The sequence below is a fragment of the Antedon bifida genome, chromosome 8 (assembly GCF_963402885.1).
Source record: "Antedon bifida chromosome 8, ecAntBifi1.1, whole genome shotgun sequence".
Lineage (NCBI taxonomy): Eukaryota > Metazoa > Echinodermata > Crinoidea > Comatulida > Antedonidae > Antedon > Antedon bifida.
The window spans coordinates 17,085,192-17,112,601 of record NC_136233.1 but is presented as its reverse complement, the minus strand read 5'-3'; the positions used below and the strand labels follow the sequence as shown (position 1 = coordinate 17,112,601).

General features: G+C 33.6%; 7 protein-coding genes across 8 annotated transcripts in view; 2 read left to right on the top strand and 5 right to left on the bottom strand.

Moving 5' to 3' along the window:
* Positions 1 to 27,410, bottom strand: part of LOC144850114 (T-cell immunomodulatory protein-like) — a 98,050-nt gene that overhangs the window by 22,650 nt on the left and 47,990 nt on the right. The window lies entirely within an intron of this gene.
* Positions 782 to 3,873, bottom strand: LOC144851128 (ER membrane protein complex subunit 8-like). Its single transcript, XM_078708669.1, has 5 exons — positions 3,649 to 3,873; positions 2,588 to 2,664; positions 2,291 to 2,360; positions 1,620 to 1,714; positions 782 to 1,445 (listed from the first exon to the last, which is right to left on the bottom strand). The coding sequence occupies exons 1-5, from the start codon at positions 3,853 to 3,855 to the stop codon at positions 1,289 to 1,291; spliced, it is 606 nt and encodes a 201-aa protein (XP_078564795.1). The 5' UTR covers positions 3,856 to 3,873; the 3' UTR covers positions 782 to 1,288.
* LOC144849701 (solute carrier family 52, riboflavin transporter, member 3-A-like) lies at positions 4,341 to 7,751 on the bottom strand. Its single transcript, XM_078706709.1, has 3 exons — positions 7,620 to 7,751; positions 5,544 to 6,837; positions 4,341 to 5,337 (listed from the first exon to the last, which is right to left on the bottom strand). The coding sequence occupies exons 2-3, from the start codon at positions 6,810 to 6,812 to the stop codon at positions 5,095 to 5,097; spliced, it is 1,512 nt and encodes a 503-aa protein (XP_078562835.1). The 5' UTR covers positions 6,813 to 6,837; positions 7,620 to 7,751; the 3' UTR covers positions 4,341 to 5,094.
* On the top strand, positions 8,128 to 10,735 carry LOC144850117 (adenine phosphoribosyltransferase-like). Its single transcript, XM_078707320.1, has 5 exons — positions 8,128 to 8,293; positions 9,225 to 9,328; positions 9,527 to 9,660; positions 10,074 to 10,152; positions 10,318 to 10,735. The coding sequence occupies exons 1-5, from the start codon at positions 8,217 to 8,219 to the stop codon at positions 10,452 to 10,454; spliced, it is 531 nt and encodes a 176-aa protein (XP_078563446.1). The 5' UTR covers positions 8,128 to 8,216; the 3' UTR covers positions 10,455 to 10,735.
* Positions 10,763 to 13,376, bottom strand: LOC144850122 (ubiquitin-like protein NEDD8). Its single transcript, XM_078707328.1, has 5 exons — positions 13,219 to 13,376; positions 12,682 to 12,699; positions 12,541 to 12,570; positions 12,011 to 12,093; positions 10,763 to 11,601 (listed from the first exon to the last, which is right to left on the bottom strand). Exons 1-5 carry the CDS (start codon positions 13,234 to 13,236, stop codon positions 11,514 to 11,516), a joined length of 237 nt encoding a protein of 78 aa, XP_078563454.1. The 5' UTR covers positions 13,237 to 13,376; the 3' UTR covers positions 10,763 to 11,513.
* On the top strand, positions 13,521 to 20,263 carry LOC144850116 (GMP reductase 1-like). 2 transcript variants are annotated; one of them, XM_078707319.1, is made up of 9 exons: positions 13,521 to 13,758; positions 16,238 to 16,357; positions 17,234 to 17,317; positions 17,745 to 17,918; positions 18,312 to 18,393; positions 18,957 to 19,063; positions 19,165 to 19,207; positions 19,391 to 19,550; positions 19,970 to 20,263. In XM_078707319.1, the coding sequence occupies exons 1-9, from the start codon at positions 13,672 to 13,674 to the stop codon at positions 20,157 to 20,159; spliced, it is 1,047 nt and encodes a 348-aa protein (XP_078563445.1). In that variant the 5' UTR covers positions 13,521 to 13,671; the 3' UTR covers positions 20,160 to 20,263. The 2 variants fall into 2 exon arrangements, with proteins under 2 accessions (XP_078563445.1, XP_078563444.1); XM_078707318.1 differs by having other exon boundaries at positions 13,521 to 13,776.
* Positions 21,225 to 24,008, bottom strand: LOC144850123 (PSME3-interacting protein-like). The gene is made up of 6 exons (XM_078707329.1): positions 23,961 to 24,008; positions 23,445 to 23,585; positions 23,248 to 23,346; positions 22,685 to 22,835; positions 22,328 to 22,459; positions 21,225 to 22,105 (listed from the first exon to the last, which is right to left on the bottom strand). Exons 2-6 carry the CDS (start codon positions 23,560 to 23,562, stop codon positions 21,859 to 21,861), a joined length of 747 nt encoding a protein of 248 aa, XP_078563455.1. The 5' UTR covers positions 23,563 to 23,585; positions 23,961 to 24,008; the 3' UTR covers positions 21,225 to 21,858.

Below are 27,410 nucleotides of genomic sequence, written 5' to 3'. Positions count from 1 at the left end.
TCTCTAACTCATGTGTATATGTAATGTAATGTTGTTCGATTTATATAGCGCTTATACAATCAAAAGATTGTCCCAAAGCGCTGAGAGAAATCCCATAGATGAACTTGTGTGTACTAGTGTATATCCCATAGATGAACTTGTGTGTACTAGTGTATATCCCATAGATGAACTTGTGTGTACTACTGTATATCCCCTTGATGAACTTGTGTGTACTGTATATCCCATAGATGAACTTGCGTGTACTGTATATCCCATAGATAAACTTGTGTGTACTGTATATCCCATTGATGAACTTGCGTGTACTGTATATCCCATTGATAAACTTGCGTGTACTGTATATCCCCTTGATGAACTTGCGTGTACTGTATATCCCCTTGGTGAACTTTCTCTGTGGATGCCCTATTGTCTTTCTTTTATTGCAAACACTACTAGACATTATTTTTTATTAATGTTTTAAATACTGTACTATACAATATTTGTTTTATTGTTTAGGTTTATTATATTAAAAGAAATTCCATTGCATTATAAACTAAACTGGCCCATGATTATATATCCAATTAAATTTCTTGTTTCTTATAATTGTTGACATTTTTAGCTGAGAAAAGCTACCATTTGTTTCATTCACACAATTCCATAATCAATTTTACTTCCATAGTAGTTCAAACAAGAAGATTGGCAGTGACTTTGTGTACTGTCAGATAGGTACAGTATTTGGTACCGTTTGCACCTCAAAAATAATAACAGAAATAAGTACAGAAACACAACATTAATGAGACACATGTATAACAGCACCAGTTTACTATATCTCAAAAATGAGAAACACAATTCTGCTACCAATGGCTGATGAGTAGAATTTGTCATCTTTTTCACACTTTGGATGAATATAAAACATTTTCAACCTGGAATAACCTTCATAGCACAATATTGACTACAAAAACAATGATTGAATATTTACACTGAATCTCATGAGCTTCTCTGTGTATCCATCTCTACATAGAGTTGCATATATACAGTAAGTGTACAAAATATTGATAGTAGACTAATTGCACAAGTTTCCATGATAATGCAAACATTTTAACCTCTTATGGGTTAAGGAGCTGTTGTCTAGATTTGTATCACTAATCACGCATAAAGCTCTGTCTACTGTACACTATCAAAATTCATGTGATATACCCATATATGGACATGATGATGTCATATCACTACCTTATTTAAGCATATCACTATCACACTTTTTGTCACATACAGTTTGATAGTGTGAACAGAGCTTTAGTTGATGTTTGTTCTATTATACTGATGAAGCAACCATTTTGTTCACTTCTGGATTTAGCCAGTCTTGTGTTATATCATCTAAGTGACAGTCAAAATCTTGTAAGGATAAATAGGCTTTTGATCTTAAAAGACTAGAGGTAACAGCTAGACAGGAATCTCCTTCAAGTTCCACACTGTTAAAAAAAAAAGATTTTTGGCCTTTAACATTTTCTCTCAGGATGAAACTAATTTTGACAGACCATTATTATTCACTAACTTTGAAATACTGTATACTATACTAGAGCAATTTTCAGTAGTTTTGCAGTTGGTTTGTGGATTTAAAAGCATTATAGTGACAGTGTTCCTACCTGTCCCTTGCTTTCTTCTTCCATTCATTGTTCACCGATGTATACAGATCAAACACTGGCTCTTCACAATCCATTGATAGTCTACTGTTATCCATCTAAAAAAACAACAAAACATACATTATAGTGTACAGTATGTTGATTTTATGTTTTTTTCAATCAGATGTTACCTTGTTTGAGGGGGCTGCTAGATTTAGATTTTTCAATTGTAAAGCCCAACCACAGACATCCCTCAACCTAATTAAAGTTTTAAATGCAAAAGATAAGTTAGCTTCAACACTTTCAAACCCATATCATAATAAATCCTAGAAACCTCAATACTGTACTCTTATTACTGTAGCTATCTCATAGAAATGTCTAATACCCTTTTCACACCTGCAAACAGTAACAAATTGTAACCAGGTTTGCATTGTGTGAAGACAATTTTCTGGAGATTTTCACTAGGGACCCCTGTGAAATCTCTGGACAAAAACACACCGATGAGAGGCCTGCCATGCTTTCTCCCGGGATTTCTCACATTTCACGTATGCATGTATAAAAACGTGTAATAAATCAGGCAATCAAACCTCGTTACAACTTGTCACAAGATGTGTTTCTTATTCAACTAGTAAACTAGTTTTGAGTGTCTGGTTGTGTGACTGTATTGAAGATTGAATCAGGAGAAATACACTTACCATAAACAGGCAAGCACCATTACAATTTGTATGCACCTTATCAGCAATTTTTGTTGCCACTCCATTAGGTCTATTAAAAAAAAAATATTTGAAAAGTTGGTTACGGAAATTTTTGTATTTTTTTAAAATTAGAAACAGGGCCATGGCCGGCCAGCTTGAGGCAGGCGAGGCGCTTTTTACCCAATTCCCCAGCACAGATCGTCATATTTTATGTTAATAATTATATTTAAAGCATCTTTGCCTCATCTGTTTTTAAATTCTCGCTATGGCCGCCTTGAGAAATACTGTAGTTCTTACCTGTTATCATCAACTCTTTCATTTGCCTGATAGTATCCTGCTATAACTAGTCCATTCATATTACAGTACTCATCTATCTGTTGAGATAACATATGATTTATTATTGTGTTTTTTGTCATTGATTTGGGTTTGCTTCTCTCCTCACTGTTTCTATCCAAGACAAGAGTGCGGTAATAATATACCTGGGTGAGGCGATCTAGGTCCTGAGGGTTCGAGGGTGCACCCCTTTGACCATTGGTGACTAAATGTTTTTAATACTCACGAGTATAGAAAGAAAGAAAATTCTGATTAGCCAGTTAAAATTCTTGCGTAATATAATTTTTTATATACAATATATATTTATATTACTTATTTACATTGTTTTATGTTTTATTGTATGCTTTGAGTGCTGGTGTGGCACGCATTATTGCGACAGTGGTCCTTCGACCTCTTTTGCCACTCCTTGGCACACTCAAAGTCTATGTATTGTTTTAATTGCTAAAATTAATAAAATAAAATAAAATAAAACCAATTCGATCGACGAGCTGTGGTGTAATGATGAGGCTATGGCCCCATGGATTGTATGATTGACTCTCTGCTTGGCAATTTTTTCTTTACTCATCATTTGACTAGAGGGATGGGTTTATGAGGGCCAATTAGCGATGTTTATGTTCGTGTGAGGATCAATCACAACATAGTTGATGTCTGTTCTCCATTTTAAATGGCATATGTTGTTAAAAAATTAAATAATTTGACAAAGATATGAAAATATTAAATTTCGGCTGTTTCCAGCTTTTATAAGGGACCAGTTGTAAATGTATACAGTATTCTTTGAATAATCCTTTTTTGTGGGGAGGGGATGGGGGGACCTGTATGGTTTTGTGATAAAAATTATTTTTTACAATATTTAAAAGAATGAATATTTGTTTATTTCAAAAATCAAAAAAAGAGTATACCTAATTAGAAATATGTCATGCTACACAATTCTAGATTTTTATTTGACTAGCCTTTAGACTTAGGCCTATAAGATCACTTCCTCTATTCAAACCTCAATGTAGAAACAAATCAATTTTATCTCTTACCCGTAGTAACGCTATCTCAAGCATAGGGGCTAGCCCAAGACATTGATGAAACAACGGTACACAGTCGGCGAAATACACATTTTTTGCATTTAGTTTCTTTTTATCTGCTAACAATACCCCATTCACTGCACTATGGGGATATTTAGCGGCATGTAGAGCAAGTTTAACGTATGCTTTCACGTCAACTTTTACATGCAAGTCAGCCATCGTGTTTAAATTGACCCGAATTTGACCCAGAAAGAACTTTATTTGAAAGATGAAAATTCACACAAAGTAGAAACAAACAGTATTAAGTGTAATTGCAGCACAGTCTCTGTTTATTGCATTTTAATAGAAAGAAACTTGTCAAAACACATTATTTTAATATTTAACAGCTTACTTGTTCAGAAAAAAAATTAGCTACACATTTTGGTACTGTACTATAATTTGTATATCCTTTGCACCACAAATCAACACTAATCTAATTTTTGTAAAAAAGCAACTAAAATAGAAATGTGATTACAGTACTTCTTAATCCATATTTAGAAGTAACTTATACATATTTTATTTTTGTATTTAAAAATTAATTTATATTATATGAACAAATTGATAATAATGCTCACCATACACTGCAAAACAAGCGGCTTATCTAAAAATGTATTTTTTACTTATTTTTTACAATTTTTTTTATTATAATATTGATCATAGTAGTTATTATCTTTTGTATTAGGTATGTACATCTGTATATTATATACTGCATTAATCATAATCATATATATATTCAACTTCAACAGTTTATCTATATTCATGTAAATAAAGTCAATTACAATGAAAAATAAAAATATATTTAATGCATAATAATATACAAGCACAAAAATGAAGAAACAAACACGTAATATAATACTGTATTTAAACAATCAAACATAAAGTTTTTCTTCTTCGACTTAGTAAAAGCCAAGTAAGGGACAGAAAGAGCACACAATTATTTCATGCGTATTTAAAATAAAGCATTCCTTCGCAAGGAAATAATATTTATAGCACATCTAAATTCTCTTTGGTAATCTTATCTGTTAGATTAGGTTGCCCATGGAATGTTTCATGGTTTCACTATACTGTAGATAATAAATGAATTTCTCTAGTACCATTTAAGAATACCATATGATATTACAACAACCATAAACTCTAGTACTGTATATATACAATAAACACATCAAAAAGTAACTTTATATCATATTAGAGCCACTACATTATTACCCTCATGCATGCCAACTACTCAATTTGTGGTTAAAGGTCATGGATTGGTTACTCTCCCCAAGGTTAGTACAGCACTTCTTCAACACATATCACACTTTATAAAACTCTTTAAAGACATTAAAAAGATTGCCCAATGAGAACATGATAACAGCACCGACAAAAGACCCAATTTGTATTAAAGGTCACAGATATTGGTTACACCCAAGTGTATGGTTAGTACAGTACCTCTTCTACACACACATCCACTCCTTCACATGGGTCTTTATAATACTCTTCAAAGACATTAAAAACATTGACCAATGGGAACATGATAACGGCACCAACAAAAGACCCAATTTGTGTTACTATGCCAAACCACAGAAGCAGGCGGCGGTTGTTAGGTTGACTGCGCATGATACCTCCTATTGTCGCCTTGACGTAAGAGGATAATCCAGCCACTGACATCCAGGCCAAGATCTAGAAGACAACATTATATTGTAAGTTGTTTTTAAATTGGTTTATGCAATAAATAATTATGATGTTCAGTTCAATTTAGACAACAAAATATTATGTTACAATGTTTTATAAATTATAAATGTAATATTTTGAATTTCTACCATATTTTGTTACACCCAATAATGAAATTAATCGACTTGTTATTTTAAATAAAGACAGAAGCTCACCACTAATACATCACCAGCAGCAGAGAATTGAAGAGGAGGCGTAGGACTCATGGCTGCCGTCAACATACAGTAGGATCCTGCTAATGTGCATAGGAATGTTAATAATGAAACCAGCTTGATACTTGAATACAACTTAAAGGAGACCGTCAGGTACACAATTGGCATAACAATGTTGTCCAGAGCAGCTGCTAAATGGAAGGTCTGCATGCTATAAGGACCACAGGAGTAGGTCTGCACTGATGGCAGTATGGAGTTGGTAAGGGCATTGATCCATCCAAGAAGAACAAGCAGATAGATGACCCGTCTTCTGCCAAGGAGTCCAAATGGTAGATTAAGACTTTTGATTTTGATGTCATCTGGATCGACATTCTTATTCTCTTTAGTGTTTTCATCAGAATCTTTGTTATTAGACATTAATGAAGTCTCTTGCTCTCTTACTTCACCATCTTCAGTATCTCTTTTCCCATTACTCTTCAGCATATATGTACTGGTTGAAACATCCTCTACCTCTTCTGCTTTGTTCTTTATCTTTGAACGTTCTTTCTTGGCAACAGGTAGAAAATTCAATAGAACGAATGATGTACTACTAAAGAACGTCATGACAAATAAAAACCCGAAAAATACTTCCGATGAAAATCTTCCTTTAGGATAAACAACCTCCCAGTCCCGGCATCGCAGCTCTACTGTGCTATTGCCTTCCATAGTTATATTTGTATATACATCTGATACTGGCACACATTTTGGTTGTTCACCAACACCTTGAATTAGGGTGACTATACTCGGTAAGAGGGCACTAAAGCCCTCTCCTATGAAATAGTACATCAGATACTTTCCCGGGAATCTTGATATAAATGGTAAATATGTCACAGGCGTTGTGCAAGCGATGGTGGAAAATAAAAATGTCAAAATCAGCATAATTGTGCTGTGCTCCATATTATCAACTTTCCAATATGTTGTCACATCCCAGAAAAATATCATCAAGAATGTTGATAATGAGGCCAGTGATATTAAAATGTAAATAACTGGAATTTCAAGTTTTTTATTCTTCGGCGCCCAATAAGTTGCAATTGTGAATAGGAACGGTCCAAGGTTTCCAGCCTGTGTGATGACAATCAGGTAAGAGCCCAACGTATAACCTTCAGGTACACCAGACGCTACAAGAAGAGGTAATTCTACCCATAATGCATTGATGGCTAACCATGTTCCAGAGCCAAACAACATAACAAGGAACAATACAGGCCAAGAAAAGCTCTCTGGTTTTTTCTCCATCTTTTCTGGTTAATATTTTATGTTTCTAAAAGACAAAACAAAATCAATAATTATTAAATTAAAGATTTTTTCCATTTTAGGTTCAATGATCTAGGAAGAATAGAGTTGGAAATTGTTTAAATAAAGAAGTCGAAATAAAATCTACTGTAGGTGGGTAAGTGGATGTGCGGTTCAAACAGTGGTAGTAAAATTGAGGCTGGCGCTAATGCACTTTCACACCTAGGTGAAAATATCTTTAGGATTACTGTACAATAAAAAATACAGAAAATAATCTCAATCAGTAGAAGTCAGGTGCAAAGTTGCATTAGCCCCGATTTTTTTGTTAAATTTTATTTGATTTGTGATTGACCTTTTAAATAAAATAATGAATGAATGAGATCTAATTATAAGTACTGTACGATAAAGTTAGTCAACAAATTTGGAGTCAAAATGCAACACAGGTGCGAAACGGAACTAACGTCCCTATACGATAGCTTGATAGGCCTAGTAGTAGGTAGGGAGGAGGCTAGTTCCTCTCTCTGTTGTCAAGACCTCATGTGATACATACTACTCTACTACTAGATAGAGGCTTTCTATAAACTAGACTCTGCCTGACTAGGCTAGCCAGCCAGGGCCTAGGTAGGGCCTGCTATACCTAACTAGCCTATACTAGCTAGGCATCCCTCCTCTAGTAGGCTCCTCCTACTCTAGCTAAGGCTAGGGCCAGGCTAGGCCTAGTACTAGTAGTCTACTAGCTAGCCTAGCTAGTTAGAAAATGCTTTAAAAATTGAACTTCCAATACATCTCTAGGTTTATATAATAACTCACAATATATGGTTTCCTTAATTATTAATTCATTATAAAATATATTTGAACAAAAACTTTAAACTCAAAATCAAAGTCTCTTTTATGAATCATTTTCTTCGTCGATACATAAACTTTTATGCCGTGATCAACCATGCGTAACAAATCATGTCTGCTGCTGGCTGCTTCATGCTCAGAAATCGTGGACCATATCTTTGATGCGTTTCGCGCGTCAAAAAAAAGAAAATGATATTTGCTACTTGAAATAAAAAGTTAGATACTGTAAATTTATGTTACGTTCAGTCCAGCTATCGAACATTACAACTACAATATTTATTGTTTTTTTAACTATAATTTGAAATATTTAAATCGTTTTGGAGTGTTTTACCATGGAGGTATACCTCCATGGTTTTACCAGGGAGGTATAAAAATGATTATACCTCCCTGGTTTAAAATTTCCCTCATGGACGACACATGTACACGCATATTGCGTTATATTCATTTAACGGCGTCACACAACAGAATCATTAAAGCGTGAATTCAACGTGGATTTTGTGAAAAGAGTGTGAATTTGTTTTATTGATAGATAGAATAGTCATATAAATCACATAAACAACAACAATGGAAGTCAGACTTAACAAAATAAAATCTGCAATTATGGCGTATCAAGACTATCCTAAACCGGGCATCTTATTTCGGTAATAAATATGTTATTTTTTGTTTATATAATATAATAATAATTTTATTATATTAGCCACAAATACAGTGTAGCCTTGTGTTTAAAGACCCCTTCCCTGCAATTTTGGACGTTTTTTGGAAAATAATACATATATATCACTTTAAAAACATTAAACCATGTCATTCCTTGTCTTAAATGTACGTTTTATGGTAAATTATGATAAAAAGTGAGAAACAATGCACTACCTAAGTAGCTCGCGGCGATCGACCTCTCGTGGACGGTCTTAGGCCTAGCCTAGCTAGGCTTAGTTTTGTAGGCCTAGCTGGTAAACATCGGTAACGTACGAACATCGTACGCTAGCTATATACCTAGCCTGACGTTGTATAGTTGCTGCATTAATTGTCTTTCTATTTTTGCCAGACTCCGTTGATACAAGTTGGGGAAAACCCGGTATTTTCACTGAAAAGTTAGGAGTCTTCCATTTGTTTTTGCCTCACGATCGATCGAAAAGTGGGCGAATTACAGGTGAAAAACAAAAATATAAATCCGCGCGCAATGCATTTTGGGATTTATAGCGGGCCGCTATAATTATTAGAATCGACTTATTTTTCACATTTTTAACCGTTTAAAGACGAAAAAAATTATCGCAATAGGACCATATAGTATTATTTTTACATTAAATATAGTTTGTGATGTTAAATTAGATCTAAAAAACGTAGGGAAGGGGGCTTTAAACATTTTTTTAGAGTAAAAGTAGTAAGTAGTTAGGAAAAAAAAAGGAGTTAGGCTTGTTAATAATACTTTGATCCTATGACAATGAATAAAGCCTTCAGAGGTTAGGCCTCTTGCTTAAATCGGACATTCTTCACATATTCGAAAAATAATTTTGTATTGTATTGGTAATTTATATACCTCGATTCATAAATATACGATTTTTTTATATTTTCCAGTGATATATTTCCAGTTCTAAGGAATGCAGAATTATTCGAAGATCTGATAGAGTTACTTGTGGAAAAAATAAAAACACAAGTTCCAGATGTAGAATTAATTGTTGGTAAATACAATATATTATTTGTTGTACTTTGACAGAAATGTAGTACACGCAGGTTTCACAACTCTATCCAACATAAAAATAAAAACTGTCAATCAATCATTCCTTACTTATTGAGGAATGTAACATAAACTTTTGAAATATTACTAACTACTGTATAAAAAATAAAATTTTGGGTTTTTTTTCTTATATTTCCTCCAGGCCTTGATGCTAGAGGATTTTTGTTTGGAACGCTGATTGCACAGAAACTAAAGATTGGATTTGTACCCATTCGCAAAAAGGGCAAGCTACCAGGAGAGTGCTGTCAGGTTTCATACAGTTTAGAGTATGGAACGGTGAGTAGTTACTTTAAAATTGGTAAAGATGATTATTTCTTAAGCTATATGTATACATTATCAAACTTTATGTGACAGACAATGTGATGTGCCCATATATGGACATGATGATGTCATACCATCACTACCATATTAAAGCATATCACTACTCTATTTGGGGACATCACACTTTTTTTTGTCAAACTAGTTTGATAGTGTAGACAGACCTTTAGACTTATTAGTGTAATCAATTGTGTATTCATTAACTAGATTTTTGTAGCTATAATATATTGAATTTTGATTTTCAAACAATTACTTGATTGGATAGTATAATTTTTCTTTCTCTCCAATGTCCTTCAGTGGATGTACCATTGATGTAACATTGCTGGGAAAAATTAAATAAATAAAAATAAACAACTTCCTACATTTTTTAGGATGTCCTAGAAGCTCAGAAAGATTCCATTAAAGCAGGGCAGAAAGTTGTGATTATTGATGACCTATTGGCAACCGGAGGTAAAATGATATTTGGGGATATTTTTTATAATTTTTATTTACATTTACTTCCTTCCCTACCACCAAAAAAGCCCCTTTGAAAAAGTTTCTTGCAGCATTTTTAAATTTGCGTAAGTACTATGTTGCAAAGACATGAACTAGTAGATAATTTCATTTTTCTTTCAGGGACAATGTCTGCTGCCAGTCAATTGGTTGATAAACTTGAAGGGAATGTGTGCTTATGTATGGTGGTGATGGAGTTGGTTGACCTCAAGGGCTCTGCAAAGCTAAAACACCCATTCTTTTCACTTATACAATATTAGCTTCTTTTGTTCAAATAAAAATAATAGTAGAATAAATGAGTTTGTACTTAGGGACCAAATTTTATTTTAATGTAAAATATAAGGTCTTTTCCATCTTTCCTATGCAAAGCAGCAAACAAAGTAACCTCTGTCTGCACTGTCAATACGTTATTTGACAAAATGTGATATACCCATATATAGACATGATGTCATATCACCACCATATATGGGCACATCACACTTTTTTTGTCAAACTAGTTTGATAGTGTAGACAGAGCTTTGCAACAACAGCCGCAATTGTGAATGGTTACAATAATAGTGAAATAAAATTTAAAATACAAATTAACATTTTATATTTTATTGATTACAAAATTTACAGTTTGACAACTCAACTAAATAATAAAGAAATCTGGATTATTTTCTAACCTATTACAAAATAGTAATTGTTAAATGTTGAAATTAGATTGACTGAAGTAATTTTTGACTAGTTTTATGGATTTAAATAATGGTTTCTGCAGGGTAAAGGTAAAATGAATACAGTAATACTTTCTGAGTTGATCATGAGATACAAAATGAAACAAATTGATACTTACATTTGCCAATGCTATCTACGGTATATTTAAAAATAGCGGTTATATTTTTTCAGGGTTATTATAAAACTGCAAATAATATTTTGGTTAACTTTAGTTACCACTATTTCAGATCACATATTTCACTACTGTAAGTTGTATTAGATAAGTTAACTTGATGATAGAGTATATATTTTCATTAATTAATTCCAATTTCCCTTTATTTTCATGCAGACAAGTGATTTGGTAGTCAGGTTTTCTATTTCCTAGTATTCAAGTGTAACCAGTAGCTACCATGATGCAATGTAATTCAAAACTGATGTACCACAATCAATTAGATTGAAATATGGCTTTAGAAGAGGTGCATATTTTACACAGGCAAAACGGATCTGTATTATGAATCCAGTCCATTGACTTGAAGCATTTAGGGAGCGCATCCCTAATATTATAATTAACCAGTGAACTGGTGAGTTTTTGCTGGACACCTTGCTACTGTACATTAGCATAAGTATCAATGATTGCCTCCTCGAAGCGCTAGCACCAAATGCAACACAGATCCTCCCTGTACTTTGTAGTCTGAAGCAGTTCTATCATCATTCCTAATAATAATAATAGATAAATTTATATAGCGCAAATAAACGATGTCTCTATGTGCTCGACAATAAAGAGAAAGAGTGGAAAACAAAAGGAAAAGAACAAAAACACCAAGCTAGAACCCAAACCGGAGTATGGGGATACACCATCACCGCTAACTGGGGATCAGTGTGTAAGTACCCCAGTTAGCATTGGTTAAGTCTTGATCTTTTCAGGGATCCGGTGCCTCCTAGTCAGAAAACAACAGGCAAGAAAGGTAAACAAAAACAACAACAAAAAGGATTACAGCGAGGCGAACAAACAATACAATATATAATAAAGAAATTGAAGATTAAAGATACATATTTTTCCCCAAAAAAAATGATGATTAATGGTGACCCCCGACCCCAATTCTTCTGTAGTAAAAACACTTACATTTGTTTCCCACTAAAAATAAGTCTTTGTTGTTGTGGTGGAATACCTTCCTTTTCTTCTACTCTTTCTTTTATTCTGTCAACCTAAAGTCAAAGGATAGTTTTCAATTAACATTTGCTATGTTATTAGGTATGTAAGGTATTTGGTAAGTAAAATAATTAGGGATACAGGATGACTATAAACAAAGATAAGCATTAAATTTGAGGAAAATTACGCATAAAACATGTATGTGCTCTAAGTAGGATCAAATGTTCCCATTTCCTAGCATCCAACATACAATGAGGGGTAGTATGTGGTGGTTACAATGAAAGCAATGTTGTAATGCATAACTGGTGTAGCATAATTGATTTATACAAATACAGCTTGGCGTGAAGATATCACTGCAGTAAAGCTCTGTCCGCACAATCAAACTTGATGTGACAAAAAAATGTTATGTGCCCATATAACGACATGATGATGATGTCATATCACTACTAGTTTGATAGTGTAGACAAAGCTTAAAATAAGAGTGTTACACATTATCACTATACCTTATCTGTTGGTTCAATATCAATTTCAATCTGTAAAAAAAATTATATAAAATTTAGATAAAACAAGTAATTTATTTACTATACTTTGTGTATTTATAATTTTACATGGCAACTAACTTGTTATGCAAGGTTGTTACTTACCTCCTTACCAGTTAGTGTCTGAAATATAAAACAAAGCAAACCTTAGTTACTATTATTATAAGCATTAATACCTAACTATTATTAATATTATAATAAATTCTGTATAAAGGTGTACTGTTTCCATCCATCAAACAAAAGGAAGCCTACCTAGCTAGGCTAGCCCTAGCTAAAATTTCTTGTTAATAAGATTAGATTAGTAGTAGTATAATAGTAGTACTAGTAGTAGGTAGTGACAGTATGCTAATTTACTGATTTGATGATATAGTGATCATAGAAACTATTTTTAATTCAATCAATCAACAAAATGTTACTTTTCTGTAGCAATAATATTAATACAGTACTGTACATCATACCAGGAAGTCTGGGCCAGAGAGACTAGGCCTAACTGTTGGTCTCCAATACAATCATTATAACAGGACTCTAATCGGGTAAAGTTAACAACGCCGTTGTGGGCCTAGGCTGTACCTAGCATTAATTGATTTATTATTACAACACGACAAACATATTGTTATTAAGAAGATGTAAAAAATCGATTACCTTTACTTTGATCAACATATTGATTGTTATCGTAAAATAAAACAGTAAATTATAGTAGAATTAGAGAAACAATCCAGAAAAAACTACGAGATATGGCTGGTTTGTGTTTGTGTCATATAAAAGCGGGTGAGGGGAGTCTAGTCGCAGAGGGTGATGATAGTCGATCGCAGAGGGTGATAATGATGAAGACTGGATTAGGAAGAACCAATTCGATTGGCCTAAATAACAGTCGTTGATTTATATTGCCCAATCGTTACAACCGTTTAGTAGAAAAATATTTCGCGCGCACACACCGTAACCAGAGCCTGGAGCCAGAGGATCGAGAGAGAAGGAGAAGAAGAATACTGTCAAACATCTTTTTAGTTAGTCGAGAACACCGAGAAAAGAGCATAGAAAGACAGCAAAGGTTTTACGCTTCTTCGGTTCCATCGCTGATACAAATTTAGTGCTACAATGCCTCGAATTGACAACGATATAAAGTTGGACTTCAAGGATGTTCTTCTGAGGCCGAAGAGAAGTACTTTGAAGAGCCGATCGGAGGTGCACCTTTGGGAATCAGTCAGAAATCATTCTATAATTTTTGAGTGATGTGTGTGTGTGGTTAAACATTTTCAGCTATTATATATTAATATATCACAATATAAATAGTCAACCTAGGCCTAATTATTTAATATTAATAGTAGGCCTAGGTTTTAGTAAATGTGTAGTTACTAAACACAACTGCTTTTTTTAACTCTCAAATTGTGCAGTAAACCTTTCAAACTCAGAAAAAGTCAGAACACCAACCCCCTCTCCCTCTCCTTCCCCATAGCATCTTCCTTTTTTTTAGGCCTTGATTTTGACCGGCTATGGTTCTACTAGAACTAGAGTATACATTATGAAATGATGGGGGTGTGCTATATTTTAAGTGTAAGTTAGATAGTTTTATTTAAGTTCAATAAAATAAAATAGGCCTTTATTATCTAGCCTATAGTAGGTAAGTGTGGTGTTCGTAGGAGGTGTATCATTTACATCCTTCATGGGTGTTGTGTGCGAAAGAAACAAATGTAGATGTTCAAATCAACTAGATAGTCCTAGCTAGGCCTTCAATCTTCAATTCATTTGCTTACTTTATATAAAGTAAAATTGAGATCAGCTGGGTGTTTTTTACCTTTGAAGAACTCTCCGTTTTATCTAAATATGACTTAAGTATTATACTTTTTATTACTAGGCGAGGTCCAGAGTAAGAAATAATTATACAATTTTGTTCTTGGCCTTCATTATTATATATCACACCATTATTATGAAAGATGACACTACATCAATACAGCTGTTGATAGGTTCTACATAGGGGTTAATAATTAGCCGCAAGTGGATTGTCAGTTCATACTGACAGTCAGTGACATACCTTTAATTTAGCATACCATAAATAGGTCAGCATTTATCATTATTACTAGATAAAGTGCATTGTCAGTTTAGTACTTTGTTTAAATAGAAATTTTAATATACTTTACTTTATTTTTCAAGCATGACTTCAGTTAGGAATCCCTTTATTTGAAGTGAAAGCTACAGTAGTACATTAATTGTCACGATTGAGAATTCAGTAATTAAATATTTATTATGTAAGAAATTAGAAATTTTGTGAGAAAATATAACTTAAAATAAACACTAATGGTAGAAAAGAGAGTAATTTGATGCTATATTTCTTTGTCAATTTGGATTGATAAAATATACAGTGAGTAGAACTTCTTTTTGAGTTTTCAATATAGTGTTATAACATCTATTCCATTCACAGCAATGTGTCCACTGTACAGGGCTGTCCCAAGGCAGGGAGTAGCTCAGCTGTGTTTGACTTGGTATATTTAGTGTATAATTTGTTGCCTCACTATCTGAGAACACTGGGTTTTAGCTTATACTTGTATTAAAGTATTCAGTGGGGTTGAAATTTGGTTTACTGCACAACACATCATTTTTTAGTGAAGTTTTCAAACTAATCACCACACATGTTTGCTTAAAAATTATAATGATTACTGATTGTGTTTTTGTTTGTGATAATTTTTTAGATATATTTATCTTATATGTTTGTAAAGTTGCATGTAAATTACATTAATTGGTTTGAAAATAGAAAGGATGTTTTTTGGGATAGGGCAGCAGAATTTATGAACATTTTCTCTTCGCCCAGAAAATAAATTATATAACAGGAGTGGTTGGTGAAGCTTAAGACTTGTTTCAAAGGGTTTTGGAACTAGTAGTACTGGTCTGTAATTGCTTGAAATTTTAAGTTGAAGACTAGATTATACATTTTTAAAAAAATTTTGGACTTTGTTTCTTGCAATTCAAGAATTTGAAATTAATAATCAATGCTTATGAATAGCAATGCATACAATTAGAACTTTGCATCCCCTCCTACGCTTGACATTGTTGTCATGGCAACAAGCATCATCAATTTGACAAATGGACTGTTGTATTAACATATTTATGTGAGAATTTAATGTACAGTATGGTTTCATTAAAATAGATGAAGTGAAATAATTATTTGCATTTAATAGAAAATGAAGTTAAATTAAATTATAATTTCAAACTGAATGTTAATGGTATAATTATAACCGGTAGAATAATTCATATTTTCAATTTGTAATTTTTACAATATTAAAGAAGTACATTATTACCATTTACTGGGTAGGCCTATAATCCTATGTTCAAGTGTAATCCCACTCCCAAAGGTATGCTAAATATATAAACAATATTTAATGGTCAATTTCATTGTTAATGCAAGTATATTCCAACCCCTTATTTAAGTTTTTGCCAAATTACATACCAGCTATCCCCTTGCCTATATTTGGTGGTATTCAGTATATTGTTACCATACATGAATATTTGTAATCTTTAAATATTTATAGATATTTTTCATTTAATAAAACTATATTATAACTTGATTCAACAAATAACTGCTTGCTACATTGATTGAATATTAATATGATCTGAAATCTTGATAATATTATAGATTTAAAATAAGTTTAACAATTACAATTCCATTTAGGTTGATCTGTTACGCTCATATGTATTTCGTAACTCCAAACAAAGTTACAATGGAATTCCAGTTATCGCAGCCAACATGGACACTGTTGGTACTTTCACTATTGCAAAGGAGTTAGCTGCAGTAAGTTCATTAACATTAATTACTACTGTATAGCCTCTGGTATAATCCAACCACCTAGAACACAAAATTGGGCTGACTTTAAGGGGTGGGACTATACCCGGGGAAGACCTGGTTCAAGAAAAAAAATGATAAGCATTTCTTGTAACAACTCATCTGCACTGGTTAGAGAGGCCTCCATCCAGACCAAAAGTCAATACTGGGACTATATCCGGGGAAATCAGATGTTGGATTAGACCTGAAGTGGGATTATACCCGAGGATATATGGTAGTTAAAAAACAAAGGAGGGGTGGGATGGACAGGGTTTAAAATTGTAAAATAAAGTTCTGAACTAAATCTAATGGATCCAGCCTTTTGCAATGTATTTTTCAATATTTGGAAGAAGAGATGTGGGGAGGGTAGGGTATTCGCTGGTTTTGGATCTGTCTATGTTTGGGGGTCAATCTACTGTTATATAATATCTACATATAATATTTCACTTCAGTTTACTGCATACAGTACTTATATATACGCTGTATTTCAGTGGCTGCTGGGTGTGATGTTGACACTTTGGTGATAAGCATTTCATTTGAATATTTATTGAACTATCACGTATCTCTATGTACAGCGCTTGGAGGCCTTTTTTGACAGAAAGCGTGTTACATTCTAAGAATTATTAAATCCTGGCATGAATAACATCATTCTGAATACATTCTTACAGTTATAATTTGTTATATTAATGCTATTTAATGTGGAACTCCGCTTATATTATGTTTAAGTATGTATAAATGAAAGTGATTACATAAAAAAAATAGGGAAAATATTTGTATCGAAGGATTTTATAGGTTGAACTGTATTGTATCTACTGCTTTTTCTTCTAATTTTTATGTTGTTTTTAGAATGGTTTATTCACAACCATACATAAACACTATTCTCTTGATGCATGGAAGGAATTTGCAGAACAGAATCCCAAAATTTTACAGGTATGAATGTTGAAATATTAATTGTACTTTAACTTTATTAGGGAATACAGTATGTTTGACATATAGTTGTGTATATTAATATTATCCTCATTTTATAGGACACGATGCTAATTATTTATATATCAAATATTAACATTGAACATAAATATTTGTTGTCTACACTTGAGTTCATTGTATGTATGTCTGCCACAGTGAATACAAAATGTCCTTATAAATTCTAACCTAAAGCATAGATATTTTGAAAGGCAAATATTTTAAATAAGTTTTGATTTGAGCAATTCCTGTCATTACTAATTTGTAGATGTAGTGATTAAGACTAACACACCTGTAGGCTTTTCACAGACACCACATAACCAATATATATGTTCGTTTCACACGAAAGTGTCTCAAGGGGTTCTAATGTACATGTTGTGTTGTGATATTTCAGAACATAGCTGTAAGTGCAGGGACAGGCCAGGGAGACTTTGATAAACTAAAGAATATTCTAGAAGCTATTCCAGCAATTAAGTTTATCTGCCTTGATGTTGCTAATGGTTACTCAGAGATGTTTGTGCAACACGTTAAGGGTGTACGTGACCATTTTCCAAATCATACAATAATGGTATGTAAAGTGTCTAATTAAAATAACCTAAACAGATTGCCTAGACTATTAGTACAATACTATTTAGTGGAGCTGTAGCTTGGTGGTTAGCATGCTTGCCTTCCAATCCCAAGGTCCAGGGTTCAATCCTGACCTAGTGGCAGGGTTCAATCCTGACCTATTGGCAGGGTTGTAACTCCCAGCTCTTTCAAGTCAGATCCCATAAGCATGATAAATTATTAAATAGTTTGTCCATCCTGTTGTAATTGGTGATTGCGATTTACTTACTGTTGGATGGTATGAATTAATAATAATAACTGTTACCATTTTGAGAAATAACATAATTATTGAAAATTTCTAGTTGTTTTAAGTTTAGTTTTGTTGTTTAAGTTTATTGTTGGTTTTTTTAATTAGGCTGGTAATGTTGTTACTGGGGAGATGGTGGAAGAGTTGATATTAGCTGGAGCAGATATCATCAAAGTTGGCATTGGGCCAGGTATGTAAATTGCATGAGGTTAAATGTCATGGGGCATTTGCTTTATATCATACTTAAAATATCTAGCACTGTTCAAAAGCATAATATTTATTCCAATTGGGCTTGTTATATATGCATCATCAGTTTAAAAAAAAACCTCAAATACACTCATTAGCTTTAAATTAGTAATAGCAACAGTTCGTCCATTAGCCTGATACTGTCAATGAATCAACCAATCACAATCCAGAAATGTAAATGTTCATAAGAGTTGTTGATTGGTTTTAATATAGCCTTATGCTATGTCAATAATATGCAAAGACATTCAGTGATTGTAAAGCAGTACGTTATAAGAATATGATTATGGCATAGAAGTAATTATATTATTAGTATTTTATTTACAAGATATTCTCTAAAAACTTTCCAGTTATCCACTATTTTATGTATCTGTTCTGTATTCTTTATTAAGGTAAAACAAGACATGGTCTTTAATTAGTCAGGTTTCAGAATTTGAGTGTGAAAATAATTGAAATATTGATTTAAAAAATGTGAATTATTAAAAATGTAATTTTTTTGTTATTGTCTAGGCTCAGTATGTACAACAAGAAAGAAAACTGGAGTAGGTTACCCTCAGTTGAGTGCCGTCATAGAGTGTGCGGATGCTGCTCATGGCTTAGGCGGACACATCATTTCTGTAAGTTGTCTTATATCAACCCACATTTACTCCTGAGTAAAATAAAAGTAGATTAAGTTTTAAACTTCTGAATGTGCATGATATATATTTGGTTCTTTTAGGATGGTGGCTGCACTTGTCCTGGTGATATCGTAAAGGCATTTGGTGAGTAATAAAATAAATGCATTAATATTTTGTTCGTACCTTCTGTATACAAGTAGACAAGTTTCCACGTCATTTGTGGCATGTACTACTGTATTATTTGCTTTGTATGTATAATTTGTTGGCACAATTACGTCCACAATTGTCAAATTATCGTCTTTTTACTTTATTTATTCTTTCATGTAGGTGCTGGGGCTGATTTTGTGATGCTTGGAGGTATGCTGGCAGGTCATGACCAGTGCCCAGGGGATGTGATAGAGAAGGCAGGAAAGAAGATGAAGCTTTTCTATGGAATGAGCTCTGCCACGGCTATGAATAAACATTCAGGAGGGGTGGCTGAATACAGGTATAAATTAAAATTGTCCGGGAATGTTCGCATATACAGTAAAACCTTAGAATCCGTGTAAAAACATTTTCTTCCTTGGGTTCATGTCATAGGAAAGTGTCCCCTTAATAGGAGTTTCCCCTGAATAGGGATTGGCTGTATTGTAGAAACATTTCTTTCTCATGTTCATGTGTGATAGGAGTTCCCTGAATAGGGTTTAGCTGTAGTGTAAAAACATTACTTCCTCATGTTCATGTCATAGAAAAGTGACCCCTTAATAGGAGTGCCCCCTGAATAGGGATTGGCCATAGTGTAGAAACATTTTCTTCCTTATGTTCATGTCCTAGAAAAGTGTCCCCTTAATAAGCAGGGTTTTCACTGTAATAAATGTACTGATGAACAGATCATGAAATTGATAAAATTCAACTTTTTCTATCTAGAGCAAGTGAGGGCAAGACGGTTGAAGTACCATACCGAGGGGACATCAACAGTACGGTTCTAGACATTCTCGGAGGTCTACGTTCTGCGTGCACGTACGTCGGTGCGGGCAAACTAAAGGAGCTCAGCAAAAGAACAACTTTCATTCGGGTCACCCAGCAACTAAATAATGTCTACGGAAATTCAACATAGTATTTCAAAAATGTGTATTAAACTTACAGTAGTTAGCCAACCTTGGAATTTAATGTGTAAAATGCTGATAAATATTATATATTACAATATTGAATATATTGTATTTAATGTATTGTGGTGCAGTTGCAGTATATCTATTCTTATTGACGGAAATAAGTTACTGCAGTAATTGCAGTATAATAAGTTACTGTAACGTGTGGGTGCAGCAGCGCTGGTGCAGTTTATGGTATTTGTTTTGTAGAAATTATGTATTATGATTATTTTTAATAATGCTGGTGGTAGAGCTAAACTTTTGTTTTTAAATCATTCATAGAGAAATTTATTTTTGTACCATGAATGCATGCATAAAAAAAAATTGTGAAATATACTTTTACCTTGCACAAGATTACCGTGCTAAAAACAGCTGAATACTGTATGACATTTTTTTATATCATTACTTATTGTTAGGTGCATTTTTATTCTGTATTGTCAATTTTTGTAGTATAATTGTAGAACTCGCAACACAAGCGCAGCTTCAATTGATGGAGGGGAACCACCTAAATATGGCTGCATCAAATCAAACAATAAGATATGCCAGTTAGAAGTAACTACTACAGCTGCTACATTGACCGCATGTTGTCAACGTGGGTGTATTCTATTAATTATCATTGTATGAAAACAGTGGTTTTTTTTTTCCATTGTCAACATTTTATAACAACTATTCTGTAGAGGATCCAGGACTAAAAAATGTAAAATGGTGTGCTGTTTTTGCATTGGAATGGATCTGCCTATATGCGATTTTCACAGTTAAGTACTTTCATTATTTTTACATACTCGCTAGCTCTCGAGTGTAATAAACTCGATGGAGATGTATGCGACAAAAATGATTTTTCCCCTGGAAACTTTATCAATTCAAAGGTTAAATTTTGAACAATAAAATTGCCTTGATTCATTGCAAACTAAAGCATTTAATTGATTGAGTAAAAATGTCATGTGTTCAAGGTATAGTAGTTTAGTTAGTTAAGATATGATTACCTGCTACACACTTAATGCACCAAGGTTTAACCATAAGAAAACCATACATAATTTCAGTATCGTAATCAAGATTCATTTATTTAAAAATCACAACATACTGTATTAGGAAATCTGTCAATATGGAAGCCAGGTTTATGACCAAACAGCACCACAGTACAGATGGATGTAGACTGAAAATAATATGAATTGCAATTACAGCATTTTAAAGCTCTGTCTACACTATCAAACTAGTATGACCAAAAAAAGTGTGATGTGCCCAAATATGGTAGTGATACGACATCATTGTATCCATATATGGGCACATTTTTTTTTGTCCCATAAAATTTGATAAGAGTGCTTTACAGTCATGTCAAATGATGATTGCATTGGTTCATTGGACTACCTCATCTTCACCTGGTTAAATATCTGTCCCCATCTTGATCAAACTCTGTCTTCTATGTGTTATCTATATTTTTGTAACCACACCTCAATCACTGCTTAATGTTTACAGTATATCCAATTAGGTTCACACCAACCAATGCATAATTTATAAATCAAACATAAAGGATGCTAGTTAAATTTTTGATTGGGACTACAAAACTACTTTTTCTATATATTGCTTATTCCTAAATTATGGATCTGCTTCTAAGGTTAAGTTAAGTAAAACTCGCCAACATACAGATATCAACGGATTCTCTGTGTAAATTTAACCCTCACACTTTTTCTTCTTTATGGTGTTTGCTTTCAATTTACTTGAAGGAATTTCAAAATCTGAATCTGAACTAGAGTCTGAATCGGAGCTGTTTGAGTAAACACCAAGTCCTGGTAATACAGCGACATATTTTGCTACTGTTTCGCTACCATTGTGTGATTTTGTGCTGGAGATTTCTGAAGAATTTGTTGTTTTACTATTTTTATTTGGAGATGATTCACTTTTGTCTTCAGTATCACTCCTAGAAAATCAAATCGGAAATGTATTAACAAATCATAATTTTGACTGGTGCAACAACTGGTGGTCTTCCATGGACTAGTATAGTAATCCACATAAGTTATTATACCTAGAAATTTGCAGCATTTTTTTGCAAAATGAGATACAATGTATATGGTCCTTGTATAAATATGCTGTACTTGATTTTATGTTAATGGGTGTTAAGTAGACAAATATTTCCTAGTACCTTTTCCGCTTGACTGCACCGGCTAATAATGATTGTTGAGATTTTCTGGAGGAAGATGATGATGCAGCAGCTTTGACAACTGGTGGTCTTTCAGTTTTTTGTTTTACATCGTCAATCAATTCAATTTCTGCTCTTGCTTTGTATGGGACGGTTAAGAATATACAGTATATATACAGTTTTTTAGTATATTACCGGGATACTATTGAAAAAATAGTGTCCCATTGTTGTTATTAAAGGCATGATTTACATACATTCTTATAATTATCAATTTAAATATACTAGCTTATATATAATAGTACAGCCATCCTTTGGGACACACCTATTCAGGGGACACTCTCCCCTTAATAGAGGTTGTACTCTATTAACATTAATGATCTAAAGGATATTCTGTATTCTTTAATTTCATTAATTTCTTCCTGCCATCGTTTATTCTCCATCTCAATTTGTCGATTTGATACCTCATCTAAAAACTCTGCCTCTTCATCCTCAAGACCCCTCACCATATTCTCTGGGGAAAAAAGTAAAATTGATGCTCTCACTTGAATATATAATATATTTAGGAATAAGATCAAGTTTAGAAGGGCGTAGACCATCATCCATGAGTATAAGTCCACTCTTCCTGAATTGAAAGGCATTATGTAAGTTCTGTCTATAATATCAAACTTTATGTGATGTGCCCATATATGGGCATGATGTTAAGCATATCACTACCATATTCGGGCACATCACACTGTTTTTGTTAAACTAGTTTCATAGTGTAGACAGTTAAGGGGGATATTTTGATAATAGAAACCATGGCAAGTCAGTGTGGTGGTTATCAGTAACCATGCATATTCTAATGCATTGCTTTCAAGCTCACTCAACCGTGCCGATTTTTAAAACCAAGCCTGTATTGAATACTGAAACTATTTTATTATTACTAAATTGATGTGCTTCATCAAATTCTGCCTGTTTCTTGTCTTTTTGCTCCTGTAGCCTGTCAAACAGTGATCTTGGATCATATGCTTCTTCAGGGGCCTCTGTTGAAAAAATAATTGAGTACATTTAGAAAGATGGGTGAATGAGAGAATAGGATGGATTGATTGGTATGATGGATGAATATTTTTATTATCTTTACCTAATGGTTGATCCTCAGTCCTAACTTTGTCCCATTCTTCCTGTCTTTTCTTTCTTTTTTCATCCAATTCACCTTCTGATATGAATGATTTAAATGATATTCCACTGCTGTCTGCCATGTTTGTTTTTTTCTAGAAGCAGCCTGCAAATAAAAATGAATACAGGAAATTAGAAGTGCTGTGAAAAAACTAATTAGCTTAGCTTAATATTATTGATAGTAGGACATGGAAAATGAATAGGCCTACAGCAGAAACTGGCTGGTTTATTACCAACACAGCAGGGGACGAAACGTCTCTGGTTAAGATTACACAGGCTCACTCTGACTCAGTTAGCCTAGAATAGATTGTCAGTGTCTACTGAGTGAGCCTAGCTTAAAAATAAGGATTATTTTGAGGAAAAACCCCCAGCCTCAATTATTTAAAAGCAACATATAGTTAGCGAGCCAATATATATATATATATATATCTATAAAATTGTCTATTATTATCGATCTTTAAAAAAAAGTCTTTTATTTTACTCAGTTTTCAACCATGCGAGTTTACACAGTACTACTATATATACAGACTACAGAGAGAGCTAAGTACGGTGGCCCACAACTGTCACGCACAGTATATAAATCATATTCACACAATTAAAGAAGAATCACACAATTAAAGAAGGAATCACACAATTAAAGAAGAAATTGCACAATTAAAGAAGAAATCGCATATAAACAAAAGAAAGCATGAAAATATAAAACGAAATGCACAAATAAAGAAGAAACGCGCAATTAAAGAAGAGCTTCGCACAATTAAAGAAGTCCGCAACAAATTCGAAAGCTCCTCGCACAATTAAAGAAGTCCGCAACAAATTCGAAAGCTCCTCGCACAATTAAAGAAGTCCGCAACAAAATCAAAAGCTCCTCGCACAATTAAAGAAGTCCGCAACAAATTCGAAAGTACCTCGCACAATTAAAGAAGTCCGCAACAAATTCAATTCCTCACTACTGCAAACGCACAAATTCAATTCCTCACCGCAGCAGACGCACGTGTTCAACTGAGATGATGTTTTTTTGTCAAGCTTGTGGTAAACATAGGCCTATTCAGCACAAATTTTGTGCCAATTGTGGGACCAGTATTTTTGGTAAGTTTTATTAAGTAATATTTATTTGAGGGATATGTTCCAGTGGGTTGCCTTTTTACTAGGTGGTAGGTAGGCCCTAATGCCGGGGGAAGGTAGGTTTGCATGGCATGGATGGATCATGGCTCCATGCATGGATCTAAACGGGCTAGAAGATAAGCCTGTTGCTATAAAAGCCCAATACAGACCTACCATATACAGGTACGTCTCCCTCCAATTAAAGACCCCTCTAATCAGGGAGGTATAAGCTCCCTGCTCTAATTAAAAACTCCCTCCAATTAAAGATAGGGATACCGAGAGCTGACTCCATTTTCATTACCACGATTAAACAGCGCGCACGTTACTACGCGCGCAATGTCATTGACGCGGTGTTTTTTTTACTTTGGTAAACACTTTTTATTAGGTAATTATTTTGAAAATAAATTAATTATGAAAATATCCTTTTGAGTAAATATTTATTTACCTATTATTCTATAAGATCAAGTATTTTTTATTTCCATTTCATTCAACCAAAAATGTGAATATAAGTGGTTAAAAAAGATTATTAATATCGCCTAGCGCCTATAGCTTTTACTACGAAACCCTCGGAAGGCTCAATGACCTACCATTTTCAACCTTATTTTTTTAGTTCTCTAGAGATATCGAAGTCGCATATTAAGGGGACACTTTCCTTTCAAACGAGGGGATATAGGGCCTAATTAATATTTTAACACACGACCAACCCCTATTTATATTCCATTCTGGTTATATATATACATATACATGTACATATACATATTCATGTAATACAAAAAGGATCTCGGTGTCAAGTCTTTGACTTTCCAGTCCGACATTGTCCAATTAAATGTAAAATGTTATGACATTTTTCATTGGCCAGGCCTAATTGTTACCCCACTTCGTATCACCAACATTGTCAATTTTGGCCCTAATTAGTAATATATTAAAGATGTATAGTCCCTTGAAACAGTACAAATAAAGATCAATCAATTTCAATTTTGAATAGACCATAAATATAGTTATATGAAAGTTATACACTTTACGTCTAAAAATCGAGCGAAAAAACAAACAGTTTACATAAATACGGGTAAATTAGTGTGATTATATTTCGTCCTAATAATGCTACTCCGTAAACCGTTAAAACAGAGATTTTTTAAAAAATGTAAAAACAATGCATTACTATAGAGAATCGCTGTACAAAATAAACGCGTAGAGCCAGCCAGAGCCGTTAAATTGAATGGATTAAAGCTATTTTTTTTTGGTTTAAAATCATCAAAATAATGTTATTATTGTTTTAACAAAAACCTTTAAACAAATTGATTCAATCCATTCAAAGTCGCAACTCTTTATGGCTCTGGGTTTGTTGATGTACTACGCATGCGCATGTACGTGTGAACAGATTGTATAATTAGGGCGTTATAACGCCCTAATTACGGCGTTATAATGCCCTAATACGGCGTTATAACGCCGTATTTTTATAAAATAATTTTTTTCTTTGGCGGAAATCAGCCACCGTACGGATCACTGGCCACGTTCGCCGACAATGAAGAAATACGTTTCCGTGATCGCTTGATGAATGTTGACCAACCATAGGCCTATAAATGGATTTAAAAGGATGGAATTCTAAAATAGGCATTACTTCCTCAGCCACATATGATCATTATGTGGCCCTTCATCATCCCACTGCTAAAACAGACCGGGACCAACTTGCCCAAGTTATTTTCTCGACGGTATAACATTTCCCTGGCTGCAGTCGAGGCCTCATCCTCCTAGCCTAAGCCTAGGGTCGGATACCCGCCCTAACTTATTTCAACCTTCTTTCTATTTGTATTGTATAGGCCAAGGCATATGGAATTCAATTTAAAGTAACTATAGGCCTATTGTGTTTAAGTGTTCGATTGATTTATCAGAGTATTATACCAGGCCTACTAGGAGTTTATACGAGTCGCATTCAAGTTAAGTTTTCGCCGTCGACGATATCGGCAGCAAAAGTGTTGTGTTTGCATAATTCATGAGCAACGCATTGCAAGTCGGAATATGTTTTACTTAAATTCCGCTTGAGAAACGCTGTCTGTCAGACAGTTATTTTTTTTAGAAATTAGTCTGTATCTCTTTTTTTCAAGCTATTTTTTGGTGAAAGTTAATAACTATTATGATATTTCAAAACGGCAAATTTCATTTCAAAATCTATTTTTTACCATTTTTAAAATTTATTCAAAGGGACAATACATCTTTAAGGTTGGTTCAAAACTGCCGCAACGTACGCAACGCAACGTAAGGACTGCTCTTCCGACAATATCGTTACAAAGTACATACGGTTCCCACTTGGGTCTCATGCGAACGGAACGCAGTCATTTCCGCGGGAACATACCTCTTGCGTGCACTTGATACCTTGCGTCTCGTCATTGCGTTGTGTCCTAGTGGGGACCAAGCTTTATGATGATTGAAATTCCCTTGTCCCTTTGAAAAATGACTTGCACAGGATTTCAAATTGCAACGCAGCACCCTGATTCACAATTTCCCAATATCATCATCTTTCCATTGTTTGTATGTCATTTCAAAAACTTGCTCATACAATTGTTTTTTTTTATTTTAATCTTAAATGTATACTGTATGCCTACTTTGAAATTGCATGAAAAGTATTGTTACAGTATATTAATTAATTAACTCTAATGATGGTTACTCATTTTCAATTAAAATAAAAGAAGAAGAATCTATGTTTATCATTTTCACTTTGTTGATTTGTTTTTTCAAGAACACGCTAAGTCTCCCATGGGATATCCCTATTAAGGGGACACTATTGGTGTGGTTGAGTTTTTGATGTTCATGGAAATTGATCCAGGCTAGTTAT

Excerpts from the sequence above, each read along its gene's own strand:
- LOC144851128 (XM_078708669.1), bottom strand. The coding sequence starts at position 3,855 with ATGGCTGACTTGCATGTAAAAGTTGACGTGAAAGCATACGTTAAACTT. Across the intron at positions 2,361-2,587 it reads GAAAGAGTTGATGATAACAG|ACCTAATGGAGTGGCAACAA; the intron begins GTAAGAACTACA and ends TTTTTTTAATAG. Across the intron at positions 1,446-1,619 it reads AAGAAGAAAGCAAGGGACAG|TGTGGAACTTGAAGGAGATT; the intron begins GTAGGAACACTG and ends TTTTTTTAACAG.
- LOC144849701 (XM_078706709.1), bottom strand. The coding sequence starts at position 6,812 with ATGGAGAAAAAACCAGAGAGCTTTTCTTGGCCTGTATTGTTCCTTGTT. Across the intron at positions 5,338-5,543 it reads CTGCTGGTGATGTATTAGTG|ATCTTGGCCTGGATGTCAGT; the intron begins GTGAGCTTCTGT and ends GTTGTCTTCTAG.
- LOC144850117 (XM_078707320.1), top strand. The coding sequence starts at position 8,217 with ATGGAAGTCAGACTTAACAAAATAAAATCTGCAATTATGGCGTATCAA. Across the intron at positions 8,294-9,224 it reads AAACCGGGCATCTTATTTCG|TGATATATTTCCAGTTCTAA; the intron begins GTAATAAATATG and ends TATATTTTCCAG. Across the intron at positions 9,661-10,073 it reads ACAGTTTAGAGTATGGAACG|GATGTCCTAGAAGCTCAGAA; the intron begins GTGAGTAGTTAC and ends TACATTTTTTAG.
- LOC144850122 (XM_078707328.1), bottom strand. Across the intron at positions 12,094-12,540 it reads ATATTGAACCAACAGATAAG|GTTGACAGAATAAAAGAAAG; the intron begins GTATAGTGATAA and ends CTTTGACTTTAG. Across the intron at positions 11,602-12,010 it reads ATTTTTAGTGGGAAACAAAT|GAATGATGATAGAACTGCTT; the intron begins GTAAGTGTTTTT and ends TATTATTATTAG.
- LOC144850116 (XM_078707318.1), top strand. The coding sequence starts at position 13,672 with ATGCCTCGAATTGACAACGATATAAAGTTGGACTTCAAGGATGTTCTT. Across the intron at positions 16,358-17,233 it reads TTGCAAAGGAGTTAGCTGCA|AATGGTTTATTCACAACCAT; the intron begins GTAAGTTCATTA and ends TGTTGTTTTTAG. Across the intron at positions 17,919-18,311 it reads TTCCAAATCATACAATAATG|GCTGGTAATGTTGTTACTGG; the intron begins GTATGTAAAGTG and ends TTTTTTAATTAG.
- LOC144850123 (XM_078707329.1), bottom strand. The coding sequence starts at position 23,562 with ATGGCAGACAGCAGTGGAATATCATTTAAATCATTCATATCAGAAGGT. Across the intron at positions 22,460-22,684 it reads AGATCATTAATGTTAATAGA|AGCAGAAATTGAATTGATTG; the intron begins GTACAACCTCTA and ends ATACAAAGCAAG. Across the intron at positions 22,106-22,327 it reads GGTGCAGTCAAGCGGAAAAG|GAGTGATACTGAAGACAAAA; the intron begins GTACTAGGAAAT and ends TTGATTTTCTAG.